Genomic DNA, 15661 nt, shown 5'->3' with positions numbered 1-15661 from the left:
CAATCACATCTAGGATAGGTTTCAGCCAATGATCAATAAAATTAATATCGCTAAACAGCAAAACTTTCTATTGATGTGTTATGTATGTGCCTGGTCAGCTTGTGTAAGTTGAAGTACATGGAATATAAAAACTTATACTCCACACAGCGGTGCATTGACGGCTTAAGGAAACATTTTTATTCTTACAATACCGGAGTCTTAGAAATAATATCATGAAACAATGATCGAGAAGTTTGCTCCTTAGCTTGATATAATAGTAATAAAAATTAATCATTTTATAATAGCATTATTTTCTTCACTACCAATAAGGCATGGTTTTGTTACGAATGCGTATGTATAAGTATTTCAAACATCCAACATACATAGTATGGTATATATAAATCATTGATTATGCTCATTTATAAAGAAAACATTACTGCTTAGTTCTAAAGCAATGTGATAATTATACAGATTTAACATTTGCTAAAATTGCTCATACATAATTAACTTATTTGTACTCAAGTATGTTGTATTTGATCTTGAGTTTAAGATTGTTACCAAGCGGGCCTTTTACACATCAAAGAATTCATCCCTTTGATACTAAATTCGCCTGCTATTTCCAATTTATAGGATAATTATAATCCTTATCTTATCTTTAAGGATTTCAAGACTCGCGGAAATAACAAACGAATAGTATTTAACATATAATTATTACTATTTACAGTCAATTAAAATCCGTTTCCACATTAAGTCAATAAATTCTTCGTATAGAGTATATGATATATAGTCTATATTATAATATTATAAATGTGGAAGTAACTGTCTGTCTGTTTGTATGTCACTCTTTCACGAACAAACCGCTGAACCGAATTTGATGAAATTTGTTATGAAGCAAACTTGAAGTCCAAGGCCTTCCTTGGACATAGGCTATTTTTTTACCTAACACATGACAACCAAAGCCCTAAAATGCGAACGAAGCCGCGATGAGATGTTTTGAGATGTTTGTCTATGAGACACATAAAGCTGACGCATATGCTACGTAGGTATGTCAACTTTGTCGCTAAAATAAGCTTCCATTCACACCCTCTTCGTTATTTTGAGACGTAACGGCATAGCTTGTACATATTATAGGGATACAAACAAATTAAAACGATCTGTTTTAAGCTGGCAAGTAAAAGTTAGTATTAAATAATATGTATATTACCAAATATTATACTACACAATAGTGATGGATGTATGTTACCGTGAACAAAGACGCTTAGATTGAAACGTTACTTCGGTTTAAAGCCGTGTAAGCCTGATTGATCGTTGCATTGACAAAGTAAATTAGGTAACCTGTGCGTCTTTTCTTTCGCTAATCTTATAAATGACTAACGGTACTATTGTGCTCTGTATACACTTCCGATTAAACTTTATTCAAATGTGTGTTGAAATCATTGTATTTCTGAAGGTAATATAAATATATGGTAACACTCGCGCCAGTAACAGTGCAACAATCAAGTAAAGCGAGCCTCAAAGCAAGTAAAGCCGTCAGAGAATTGTAACAGTTTGTCTTCCCTTTGCCCATAAGTGAAGGAATTTAATTTCAGTTGAGCCATCGTTCAAGATAATACTGTGCAAATGACTGTCCTGCTGTCTTGGTCGAAACTCGATCAGCAGAACATTATTTATTATTATAATATAACGTGTACATCTTAACCGATGATTGCGGATTAAAATCCAGGAAAGCACCACTGAATTTTCATGTGATTCAATTCGACGATGAAGGAAAACATCGTGAGGAAACCTGCCTGTTTCTAATTTCATTGAAATTCTGCCACATATGAATTTTGCCAACCAGCATGGTGGAATATGTTCCAAGCCTTTTTAGGCCTTAGCCCAGCAGTAGGAAATATACAGGCTGTTAATGCCATTTAAACAAATATAACGAGTATATTTAAATATTTCATTTAAACGATGTTTTATAGAAATATTCATAAAATCGAAATAGAATTGAATATAATAAATTGTAATTAATTTTATATAAATACGTTCATAAAGAGTAATACGAGTAACGGAGTACTGACATACCTTTTATATTAAATATTCTGTGATATTATACTTTTTATTTCGTATTTTATTCTATACGTTTGTAATAAAATTCAAAGAAAACATAATAGTTGTATAAATTTTACCTTTCGCCTTTTATGTACGCGTATTACTCTTTATAAACCAGTCGAATTTAAGTATTGGTATTTTTAAGAATCCAAACAGCTTATCTTGCTTAGATAATATAAATAAAAGTAAACCTTATTGTAGTATACATAAAACACAATGCTACCATAATTTTAAAATGTTGATACTACTTAAAGAATCAATTCAGCAGGCACTCTGATACATATATTCCTATTCATTCAATTTAATGAAAATTCCACCAATTAGATGCCGTAATAGCATCAATTACAAATAAGCCATGTCTATTAATGATATCAGCGTAAGCTTCGATACTAAATGGCAAATTTACTTTACTATGACGAAGTCTTATTGAATTAGGTAAATAATCGGGGAATACGATGCATGGATGAATGTCATCAACATAGCTAGTTGGTATATATGTAGATCGTACATAAGCAATTTGACGACATCTATGGTACGACACTCTGAGGTCCCGGGTTCTTTTACCCGTCGAGTCGATGTAGAAAAAGTTAATTAATTTTCTATATTGTCTAGGGTCTGGATGTTTGTGATACATCGTTACTTCTGATTTTTCATAACACAAGTGCTTTAGCTACTTACATTGGGATTAGAGTATTTTATTATTAGAATAATGTATGTGATGCTATTCAATATTAATTTATATAAAAAACATAATAACAATAAACTTTTGATATAGCATAAGTTATATTACTGCAGCATGTAGTAAAGCTTCATTAACAATGTACGAACCAATTTAAAACTTGCACTATAAATATCCCACAACTGGGATAACGATCGAGCTATATCCGTTAAGTTATATATATTTAGATAGCTCGTGGAAATCCTTAGATTCCGTGATGTTTAGATGCACTAAATTCACAAGAGCGTGAAATAAATTGTAAACATTACTGTACTTAACAACCGCAGCTGTTTTCCCTGATGTGTCATCGTGTCGACTGATAACCACAATATACGTTACGTGCTCAAGTTAATCTGTAACAATGAATGAAGAATTTTTTTTAATACTTAAATTAATGATACACCCAATGTACATAAAACTTATAACAGAATTCTCCGCGAATCAGAAAAGGTATTACTAGAGGTAGGTATACACTTCATAAGTAACTGCGTTTCGAAGTGCATCCGGTTTAAATCAAGGCTATTAATGCGTCAAACCTAAATTTCAAAATAAATAAGGGTGTAAAATGGCGAGATGGTCCAGTGGTAAGAAGGCGTGCATCTTAACCGATGATTGAAACCTGCATGTGTCTAATTACATAGAAATTCTGCCACATATGTGTATCGTATGCCACTAAATTGCATTGGTACAGCGTTGTGGAATATGTTCCAAAACCTTCTTAAAGGGACAAAAGCCTTAGCCCAACAGTGGGAAAAATTACAGGCTGTTGTTGTTGTATAGTGTCAAAGACGGTTTTACCTTTTAAATATTTGAAGTTCTATTTTACGCATAAAGGATGCTCTCGTTCCCTCTGATCTAGTAATTACATTTTTATCAGTCAGTAGCGTTCTATGATTCATTACGTAAATTAGTCAAAAGACTAAAGTGTTAATTTCATTAGTATTTAGGGCATCTCAACAATTATAATGCCTAAGTAAATTAACCTTATCTCTGAAGTGCAACGGAATCGTGTCTAGCAGATATGCTAACACTTGCATTTGGAAGTTGATTACTTGGAAGATCATTATCTTTAAGTACGGCGTTTATTTATGACCTTATCTCATTATCTTGAGAGTCGTAGCTTACTTACTTTAACAGAACTGTGTTCCTTCGAGTCAAAATATATCATGCTAGAATTTGTATATTCATCTTTTGTTAACATATATAATTTAAAAAAAAACGTCTTAAAATATATGTCAAGCTTCGAAGTATGGTAATAAATGTTTTGTATTTTTTTTTTTCAGTTCGAGATCACACAACACACCATGTTACGAGGTTACGGCATTCCAGACACCTGGATGGGTATTTTCCATTACATTCATCCGTGAGTATGATATTAGTTCATCCAATCCATCGAATTGTTTACAAGTCGTCTTGATCATATCGTCCCATTAATTTGGCCCCAAAGCTTCGTCCCCTAGAGTTCATGTTAATTTACTGCTTATTTTTAAAATTTAAAATTATTAGAATTGTGCATGTTCAGGACCGTACAATCTTTGCTCTGAAATGTATTGTATTTTAAATATAAATTATATTAAATTAAAGCTGCCAAGGATATTTGTAAGTACATAATGTTTAATCACAATATCATGTTCATTTTAACGATCACTGTTTTCAAATATCTCACTGCAGGAATATATGAATGTAAGTTTCGTCAAACTTATAAGAATGAGTTAACTTTTTTTTTTAAAAGAAACAGAAATTAATTTATTTATATTTTATAAATTTGAAGTATCTAAATTTGCATGAACTTGTTTAGCTGAATATGAACTTAGATATGAACAGATATTTTTAGTCAACATTTTTGTTATATTATTTTCTTAATTGATTACAAAGCTACCAGTGCGAGTCAAAACAATACAACTAGAATGCAAATACAAGCTTCTTGTGATGTAGTGTTAGCTGTATATTCATGTAGTGGCACACACTAACGCGGTTTCAGTTCACGCCGGCGACATCACCCAAGCTAGCTGTGAAGGACAACCACAAACCTCTGTTCACGGAGTGCCTTAATTATAGGCCAACGTTGAAAGAAGAACAGCCAGTTGGAACCTATGTATTTACGGTGAGTTCAAAATCTAATCCAATATATTAATAATCCTCCAATTATTTTTTACATGTTCTATACTAAATCGTATGTTGTAATTTTTTTTAATAATTGATCATATTGAAATTGTAAATCATTTGATTGCTTATTATTCATGCGCAGGTACATGCAGAAGATCGGGATCCACCCGAAATGGGTGGAAAAGTCACTTACAAGTTTGTCTCAACTCCTGGTGAGAAAGAAAGATTTCATGTCGATCCTGAAACTGGAAATATAACTACAGCTGATGTCAGTATAATTTTAATGATTCTATTTTTATTTAACTATTTTTTTATGTCATTTTATATTACGAAAAAAATCTATTAGTATTAATATCATAGTCTTTTATATATTAAGCTTTCATTTAGGATGTAAAGGTAGGTAAAATAACGTATTTAATTATTTCACATTTAATAAAGCTAAAATTACACAGATATTTGACCACGATGAACCATCTCGTGAAAAAGAAGCTTATATAACAGTACGAGCTAGTGACAATGGACAACCTCAGCTAGATGACGCGTGTACCATCAAAATTCTCATAGAAGACATCAATGACAATCAGCCGGTCTTCGACAAAGTTGTAAGTGTCTTTGATTATCAAGTTAAATTTACAGGAACGTATCCTTAGACGAATAAGGTAGGCATATAGGAGCTCAATTCAAATAAAGCTCGAAGCACCAGAAATTTATGTGATTTAATAACGCTATATTTGTACCTTGAATATAGTAACCGCTATTTTGATACAAAAATTAATCTTTTTATATTCAATATCTAATATATTTTCTTGCTAAAAGCGTTGTAAAAATCATGCAATGTCTTCCAAATTATTCTACGTAATTTATCACTTTCTTAAAAATTTTTAGGTCTAACACTTATGGAATGTATACAATATGTATTTCTGTGTCTAAGCATTCACTGTCACTAACTTAAAATTCATCCATTAGCCTCAAACCGTGGCGCAGACTTTATTAACACTTGCCTGTTTTTCGAAGGTCTTCCGAGGAGATGTTTGGAAGGTTTGTCTTAAAGAACAGAGAATTTCACAAAATGAGAGAAAGAGTTGCGCACACAAAACTTGTTATAAAAACACTGTTACAATTAATCACTAACAAATGACTGTTACCAACGCTTATGTCGTGATTGTTTAAACATTTTCATTAAGCAGTGGTAACAATCAGTTTTCCTTATTGATTTGAAAAATATCTATTTCTTTACTTGCATGTTGCTGCATGTCTGATTTAGGATCGTAAGCCGCCACTCAAGGCGTTATTGGTAATCATTTTGTATGTCTCGTGTGTTTTCATTCACTTTTTTTGCACATTTTATAGTTGGTGTGTTTTCTTTAGCTAGGCTGCTCTCTTCCCCCTAAGCGCATTTTATCACACTGCACGATTATAATTATTTTGGAAAACTTTCTCTAAGCTTTAGGCATGCTTCGCGTAGAACATGTCAAAGTGAAATAACTTCGTACTTAAGCTAATCCTAAGGCTAAATATTTTATGAGGTGCATTTAATTTTAGAAATTTGACTATATTTAGGTATTTTACTAATATGTTTGTTATGAGAGGTATCTTATAAACATGAAACTATGAACATTGGTTTACAACGGTTTCTTTGATTGTATCCCTAGTTTCCTTTTATAATGTATCTAAGTGTTAGTGTTCTAACATTAAATAACTTTATTAATTTGCGTGCAGTCGTATTCGGAGTCGGTACCACAAGACTTGCCGAACGGCCGCGAGGTGATGCGGATATCAGCTACCGACATAGACGACGGGAACAACTCGATTGTACATTACAGTCTAGATTCCAACTCGCCTGATCAGCCATATTTCTACATCGATCCAGACAATGGAGTCATTTTCTTAAATAAAACAATTGACGTAAGTGTTCATGATATAACGATACTATTTCTTCCCAGATTTGGTATTTACAATGTTTTACAAATGTTTGTGATGCTTTTTGAAAATATTTTATTTTTATCTTAAACTAAAGTAATATAAATTCTATTTAAGCTTTACAATATATATAAAATGATCCTCGAAAGTAATAGGTACTTATTTCTCGCCTATAAAGATAATTTTAACGACGTAATATAGTGAGTGTACTAATTTTATTGTAAATTTATGCAGAAAGTCCCCGGCTACAAATTTAAGTTGAGCGCGATAGTAAAAGACATGGGTGATCCACCGCAACAAAGTTCGATTACTTTAGACATCCAAGTCGTTGAGTCTAACAAGAAAAGCCCGTCTTTTATAGAAGTGCCCGATGAGCCGATAAGATTAAAAGAAAATTACGCTGATTTCAACACACCAATAGCCACAGTGAGGGCGATGTAAGTATCCGAATTTAATTTTGTCCGACAAAATAAGATATTATCAAAGCGCTAAAAAACTTGAAAATAATGGATTTTGGATAAGCGAGCGCTACATTTGTAACTGAAACTAAGCTGAGAATTTTCTTCAAAGTTTTAATGAGCATCTCTATAATATAAAGATAGAAGGCAACATTGAAATATTCTTTGATAATTTGTAATGAAACATTAATATTGACATAAAATTAATTTGCAGATCTAATATACCCGAGGAAAAGAAATTGCAGTTTGAATTAGTGATGGGACAAACAGAACAAACGAACAAATGGCACACTTTCGTCTTGGAACCGGAAGCTGATTCAGCTTATATTAAGCTAGGAAATCATTTGGATTTTGAAAAAATAACTGACTATACCTTAACTGTTAGGATACAGGTAATATAACTCAACTTATATTCTATATTTTAGTATTTAATAATTGTTTATAAATTATGATTGCATTGCAGAATAATTACAAATTAGCAGCTGAAACCATAATCCAAATTGAAGTTGAAGATGTAAATGACAATATTCCAATATTCAGTGAAATTCGATCCGGTAGTGTATTAGAAAACGAACCCCCGGGGACTCCCGTCATGCAAGTCAGAGCATTCGATGCTGATGGAACATCAGCTAATAACCAAGTTACTTACGAACTAGGAGATCCTTCAGACCCATTTGCAATAGACAGCATAACAGGAAACATTACAACACTTAAGATGTTCGATAGAGAAGAAAGGAGTTTTTATAACATAAAGATCATCGCTACCGACAATTCTGAGTCAGCTCTTATTCCTGGAAAACATAACGCTGGACAACAAGTTTTTCTAATAGAAATCGCGGACAAAAACGACAACCCGCCGCACTTCACACAAGACACGTATGTCGCCGAGTCGATAGCTGAGAATGCGAATATTAACGAGATTGTCACACAAGTTACCGCTTTGGATATTGATACAGGTAATTTAATTTTATTATCCATACTAACATTATAAACGCGAAAGTAACTCTGTTTGCTGTCGTGTCGGTTTCGCTTGGTACACAAATAGTCTAGAGCCTGAGAAAGGGCATAGACTACTTTTTAATTGGAAAAAAGTGTTTCAGTTTATTATTAAAAGTTAATTTGTAAATATATTCATATTTTCTACGCTAGCAAAGCCATGGTTAACTGCTAGTAATATTATATACAAGACATCAAATATAATATTTATAAATAATTTGTATTAATTACGTATATTTATAATACATTCAACACTACGTTCATAGATTTTTGGAATCGTATTTTTTGTTTATATTGTTTTTAATTCTGAGACAATTGTTTTAGCATCGGTGGTAACATACAGTATTGTTGCTGGCAACACATACGACGCTTTTGTCATCCGTAACTTTACCGGTGAAATTCGAGTTAACAACGAACTCGACTACGAAAACATCACCAACTACAGCTTAGACGTCAGAGCATTCGATGGCCTTTACGAGGACTACGCTAAAGTGTTGATCAAGATTGAAAACTTGAACGACAACCCGCCTATATTCTTGGCAAACTACACTAAGACCATTGAAGAGGAGAAGTTGTACGAAGGATGTATTGTCAAGGTAATTTCTTTTTACACAAAAATAGAACGAAATTGAATATTGACGAGTTAGTATTAAAATCGTAATAATATTTTAAGAGCTGAGATGGCCCAGTGGTTAGGACGGAGCATCTTAACCGATGATTGCGGGTTCAAACCCAGACAAGCACCGCTATATATATGTGCTTAATTTGTATTTATAATTCATCTCGTGCTTGGCCGTGAAGGAAAACATGCATGTGTCTAATTTCATCGAAATTCTGGCACATGTGCATTCCACCAACACGTATTGGAACAGCGTGGTGGAATATGTTACAAACCCTCTTCTTAATGGAAGAGGAGGCCTTATCTCAGTAGTGGGAAATTTACAGGCTGTTACTTTACTTTTAACTTACTTTAATAATATTTTAATTATCCAGGTGGAAGCCTATGATCCAGATCTGGATAGGAATGAACCTCAAAATATAATTTACTCGTTAGTAAAGCACGAACAGAAGGAATTCCTAAGGATCGACAACGATGGTTGTCTTCGTCTTACGAAGCCTTTAGATAGAGACCAGCCATCCGGTTTTACAAGGTGGCAGATTCTCATCATGGCTGCTGATCACGGTGGAAGATTGGGATCAGATAGCTTGAGATCTACCACTGAAGTTATTTTGGAATTAACGGATATCAACGATAACGCTCCATTTTTAACCAATGTAAGTATTCCAACTTTTGATTTCTATAATTCTTATATATTGTAATATAATATTCAATTTAAATTTTAATATATTTGCTAAAGATTCCATATGTGATTGAAAGACATGAATCTTCGTAATTTATCTCGTACAACTCAATCGCTTTTTATTTTACAAACTGGCTCTAATGGGAAACGATCAGGCTTTAAGGGGGAAACAGATGTCGAATTAAAAAATGTCGCCTCGAGACAGAACCCTGAAGCATTTCCTCATTATTGCATTGGATTTGTTGCGCATTTATTTTTGCTCTTACAAAAATAATTACCCCTTTTAAATCTTCAAAGGACGAACATGCAATTTCCTTATAGAATCCATTCTGGGCTCTTTATAGACCATTTTAAAGGAATAGCTATCGATAAATTTAAATGGAGCCATCAGGACTAAACCTTTTTGCGGGAGCCGTCTGTTTTCTGAGGATATTATAACGATTTACCTGGTTTATGATAGCCTTTAGGAAATAATGCATAAAGTATTTCATAGGAATTTTCTTTAAACGGTTTATTATGAATGTGCTCTTGTTGTTAATATAAACGAAACCTCAACTTTTAAAATGGCTTTGAATCGTACAATATCTTAAATTTACCGTATATAATAGTGAATTCTGTAATAAAACTCTTTGGTGAATTGAGAACAATTTTCGTACATGATAGAATAAAAGAAAACTTTTCGAAATACTTTAATCTTCACTTAATTTCGTCTTCTAAATGAAATACTAAACACAAAAGGTTAGAGAACCGAAAGTAAAACCTGAAACTCTACACCGTCTTCGTGTTCAATTTCAAAATGTTCTCGGATGTCTTGATTAAAAACGATTGTTTGCGAGGAAGTTGTTTGTATCGGCTTATTGTTCAGTTTTTTAAGACATAATACAAACATATATTTCGAAGCCACACAAGCAATTTTCAGAAATGGAATACGTGTCTATTATTTAGATATTTTAATCTTCATTGAAATTGTCTGCTCTACTAGCTTATAAATAATATAAAATTTGTCAGATCTTGATTTAAAATCTAAGGCTGGTATAATAAAAGATATAAAGATAACCTCAAAATTTTCAGTAGTAACCCAGTATACGAAGCCACACAAGTAATTTTCAGATATAGAATACGTGTCTATTATTTAGATATTTTAATCTTCATTGAACTTGTAACATTGATCTACTAGCTTATAAATTTGTCAGATCTTGAGATCTTGGTTTAAAATCTAAGGCTGGTATAATAAAAGATATAAAGATAACCTCAAAATTTTCAGTAGCAACCCACAGTTTGGTAATAGGCGATGCTTACTTTCTCGTTCCTAGCATCGATCCTGTAGTTATCTAAACTCTTTATGGTCGTGTTAAAATATTGTACCATCTGATAATAAATACATTCTCTGTTCCCTTAGTATTAGACTGATTTCGGAATTAAATACATTTAAGCATTATAACATTCCTACCGCTAACAGATAACTCTGTTGAACATTCGTCGATAGGATTTTTGATGTAATCAATGTGTGTCAGAAAATAACTATTAATTTTGCAGACTTAGTTAAACATAATATAAAATCGTACATTATAAAACAATTTTTCCAATTTACGTTAGACATTTTTCATTTCCGTTTTAATACTTTGCTAGTCATTCGTTTAATAGAATTTCCTTTGAAATCGGTTAGAATTCAGACGTACTACGACTATTCGTAATCAGGTTTATATTTACGACTAAAGGTTGGAAAATATAGAATTATTGGTACGCATAACACATATTTGTTAAATAGAAATAATCCTAAATTTTATTCATGTATTTCCAATATGATTATTAAACTTAAAACTTTCGTTGACAAGATATAGGTACACAGTGACGAATAATGAATAGGTTAGTCTTATAAATTTCACGCTGGTAAATCCGTAGGTTCATCTAGTATATTTCCATATCGCATACGTAAATTTCGTCGAGGTTATATATAATTGCATTATGGTTATATATGCATATGTGTACGAGTAGAGATGGCCCAGTGGTTAGAACGCATGCATCTTAACCGATGATTGCGGATTCAAACCCAGGCGAGCACCGCTGATTCATGTGCTTAATTTGTCTTTATAATTCATCTCATGCTCAGCGGTAAAGGAACATCGTGAGGAAACCTGCATGTGACAAATTTCAAAGAAATTCTGCCACATGTGTATTCCACCAACCCGCATTGGAACAGCGCGGTGGAATATGTTCCAAACCTCCAAACCAAAGAGAGAGGAGGCTTTTAGCCCAGCAGTGGGAATTTACAGGCTGTTGTTGTTGTACATATGCACATTTTAAGCAATTATCTGTATTAATATTATAAATGAGAAAGTAATTATGTCTGTCTGTAGCTCTTTCACGACCAAACCGCTGAACCATGTGATGAAATTTGGTATGAAGCAAACTTGAACTCCATGAAAGGACATAGACTACTTTTTTTGTCTAACACATGACAACCAACAACCTAAAACGCGAGCAAAAAAATAGGCGACTATTAGTTACATATAATTTTGTAGCTATTTTCGTAACATTTATCAATGTACGGTATAAACAATGTCTTCTAATAATTTGTGGTTATTGGTACCCAAACTGGCGTGCATCAGTATTAGAGAAGCGATATTACTTGTCTATCAAAAAATCCCTTTGACGAGGGTACAGATAGTTGGGTGTATTATATAATGCAATATATCAATGTCCATTTATTTAGTATCACTGTTATATACGATTAATTTTAACATTTTAACAAATGTATTTTAATGTTTCGAATTTAATAAATGAAATATTTTCTATATATGTATATTATAAAAGTCTTATCCTATATCTGTACGGTAGACACACACAATAGTGTCAGAAAATACGATGAGAAATGTCATTATTTATATATTTAATAGACATTAATTCAGCCATATTTAAAATAAATTAAAGAAGTTTAATATATTTTGGGCACGAATGTATTAAAATTCAGGAAAAAAGTATGTAAACATTATGTACATTCCTGACTAATAAATGGACATAATATATATTACTTAATCCAAAAAACAAAGAAACAATAAAGAGAAAAACAAAGGTTTAAGAAGCAAACATGTCCCAATAGGCATACCATGCGGCTTTCAAGTATTTTGTGCAAATTAGATAATGTTATGATAATATATCTCGTTTTAGGTTCCATGTATGCGATTTAGAATAGCATATCTGAATCATTTCCGCAGAATAAAACGTTACAATATACATTTTCGTAGTCCTGTACTCCGACAGGACATTTCAAATTCTGAACGAAATTTTTTGTTTTCAATAAAAATGTTCTTAGAATTTCTCGAGTCCTTGTCAAATATAAGTTTTCAACTTTACCAAAAGTTCTAAATTCAATAATAAAATGGGAAATTTGGATAAGCTGCCAGTATACAAGTTTATTACGATAGATGACAAAGGAGATTCTTGTCTCGTCTCAGAATATGACGATATATTTATATCGGTTACATTAGTTTGATTAGTACTGATATTTCATATCATCATTCTTATAAGATAACACAAAAAAGGCTTATATTTAATATATTATTAAAAGAAGAAAAAAAAAACGTTTAGATTTCTGTATGAAATTGTGAAATAAAACAGGTACCTATAATTAAAGAAAAATGCTCATGTAAAAATACATATAATTATATACAATATATAAATAACATACAGGCTTACTTATAATCATTGTTTATAAGGTGTTCATTATTGATAAATCGATGATCGAATCGACAACGAAGAAGACATGAAATTGTCAACCAATCCCCATCATTGACCATTTTGTCATAATAAGCGAATAATTCTCTGTAAAACCATCAGCACACGATAGATGGCGCTTGAGTTGTAACGGATAACTTTTAACCAAAAACAAGTTAAAGAGACGCATGCTATTACCTAGTATAAAACAATTTGCATATTTATTAAAAAATAACTATGCAACAATATTCAAACATTTCACTTTTGACGTATATATGCCTACGAATATTAGATTAAAGCGACGGACGTTATATTCGGGGTAGCTCCGAACCTCGGCAGATGAATTTCCCTTTGTAAGCATAGACAATCGATAGCTTAACTCAGATATTCGGCACTCTATACCCAAATTATGACGTCATAATCGACTATATTTCGCAAAAGATAATTTATTATTCCTATATATTTATACTTAAAATGTTCAGTGTAATATATACCTTATTAATTTATATTTGTATTGCAGACTCAGCCAGTAATATGGTACGAAAACGACCCCCCAGGGCAGGTTGTGATTCTCACGGCAAAAGACTACGACTCCACTGAAAATGGTCCTCCTTTCACTTTCGCGCTCAATGAATCCGTTAGCTTCGACATCCGATCCAAATTCCACATACAAGGTAATGCAATTTGCAATTTTTATCCTTTGTTTCTATCCGACAGTTTCTTTCAGCTCTCCGATGTGCCATAAATGTACGGTAAGATACTTGCTAATACAGGCAAATCGTTGCTAATGTCACACATACTTCGAAACGGTTTGTGAAGTTTATTCTTGTTGCGAAGAGTGTTACACAGGTTTTTCGATACTTTATCTCAGAAAAACTTTTAAAACTCTTATAAGTATGTAAGTCAGTAGGCGTCGAGCCTACATAAGTAAGTAGTTTACGAGCTCAGCGGAGATAGAAAACATGGCGATGAAATTTATCTCACAGGAAATTCAGGCTTTCAGCCTGTCGTCAATCTTCAGTTAGGCAACTTGACAGCGTCTACCTGCGACAAAATGCTGTCATTACAAATCTACCGTCAGCCTTAAGACTTATATATACAGCGATGACTTTGAAATTTATTGAAATTGAAATTGAAATAATACTGGGCGTTAATATAATTTGTTCCCAATTATTTGAGAAACCATTTAAATTTCCACGTTAAATATTTCTAAAGATCACTCGATGCAATTTAAATAACCGAATTAGAATCTTATTCGAGCTCCTCTCGATGTGCCCTCACAATCTCAACAACACGGAATTTTAAGGCGGAACTGAAATCGAGTTTTCGATCAATTAATGTAGTTAAAATGCAATAAATGGCGCTTCAAGCCGAACTCGTAACTTTGTTTTAGGAGTGCCAATTCAATTTTAGTCGTTTTCCCATTCAAGTTTGCGTGTTGATAATTGTAACTCGTGTCTGCGGAAATTATTTAGTACCGAACTGCTGGCAACTTTTTCGTTTAAGTAGACTTTCTTCTAAGTTTTAAGCCTAACAAACTTTTAACGCGATCGTGTGTGTTCGTTTAGTGTAACAGCTATCTAATTTACTATATTACATTATAATTAATTGCTCCTCCTTTAATTTACATTATTTTTTTAAATCAAATTAATTGGTTTTATTTGGAAACCATTCGGAGTTTTCTTTCAATTTTAATTTAACTCCTATAAATATCGCACTTTTTGGCAGAGACCTTTATTCCTCTACGGAAATTGTGGGTTTATTCCACAACAATCTTTTGCGTTTAGTAATGTGTCACATTTGTTTTGAAAAAATAATTTTTATCGTGATGATTTTCTTCAACGCTGAGCTTAGATTAATTATTTCAACAATTTAAGCAAAAGAAAAGTCAGCGGATTTTCGTTGCATTTCAACTATAGCATAGTTGTGAGAACTGCATTGTTACATTTATAAGCTATCGGGCTATTGTGCTTTATCAGCCCATATTGGCCAGTTTAACAGTCACACAATCGTTATAATGTAGATATATAAACATTTTCTTTTATTTCAGGCAACATACTTTCTACAATCGTCTCCTTTGATCGAGAACAACGCAAGGAGTACAAGATACCAGTCGCAATAACTGACTCCGGCACTCCAAGATTGACTGGCGTTTCGATTCTCCACATCGTCATCGGCGATAGGAATGACAATCCGATGGGTCCTGGTCACAGTGATATATTCGTATACAATTACAAGGTAATTTCTAAACACAAATATGAAACGTCAAACTAATTATTTTTATTTAGGGGAAGCAAAAGCATTCCATTATACAGCCTCATGTTAAAATAGTTTTGAATCGATTGCACAGATTAGTTTAAACTTCGAACAGT

The 15661-nt window shown here is 32.6% G+C and overlaps 1 protein-coding gene across 2 annotated transcripts in view; it reads left to right on the top strand.

Annotated features, from left to right (window-relative positions):
• The window catches only part of LOC124538719 (DE-cadherin), a 178015-nt gene that overhangs the window by 136326 nt on the left and 26028 nt on the right, over positions 1-15661 (top strand). Inside the window, exons 2-15 of one of the 2 annotated variants that reach the window (XM_047115873.1) lie at positions 4078-4157; positions 4776-4898; positions 5043-5168; positions 5353-5502; positions 5915-5938; positions 6165-6194; positions 6620-6805; positions 7055-7257; positions 7493-7670; positions 7742-8234; positions 8599-8870; positions 9268-9549; positions 13810-13963; positions 15340-15527. In XM_047115873.1, coding sequence (XP_046971829.1) covers positions 4078-4157; positions 4776-4898; positions 5043-5168; positions 5353-5502; positions 5915-5938; positions 6165-6194; positions 6620-6805; positions 7055-7257; positions 7493-7670; positions 7742-8234; positions 8599-8870; positions 9268-9549; positions 13810-13963; positions 15340-15527 — 2489 coding nt within the window. The remainder of the gene's footprint in view (positions 1-4077; positions 4158-4775; positions 4899-5042; positions 5169-5352; positions 5503-5914; positions 5939-6164; positions 6195-6619; positions 6806-7054; positions 7258-7492; positions 7671-7741; positions 8235-8598; positions 8871-9267; positions 9550-13809; positions 13964-15339; positions 15528-15661) is intronic. The other variant, XM_047115874.1, reaches the window with a different exon arrangement.

Source organism: Vanessa cardui, chromosome 21 (assembly GCF_905220365.1).
Source record: "Vanessa cardui chromosome 21, ilVanCard2.1, whole genome shotgun sequence".
Lineage (NCBI taxonomy): Eukaryota > Metazoa > Arthropoda > Insecta > Lepidoptera > Nymphalidae > Vanessa > Vanessa cardui.
This window is presented reverse-complemented; position numbering and strand designations above follow the sequence as displayed.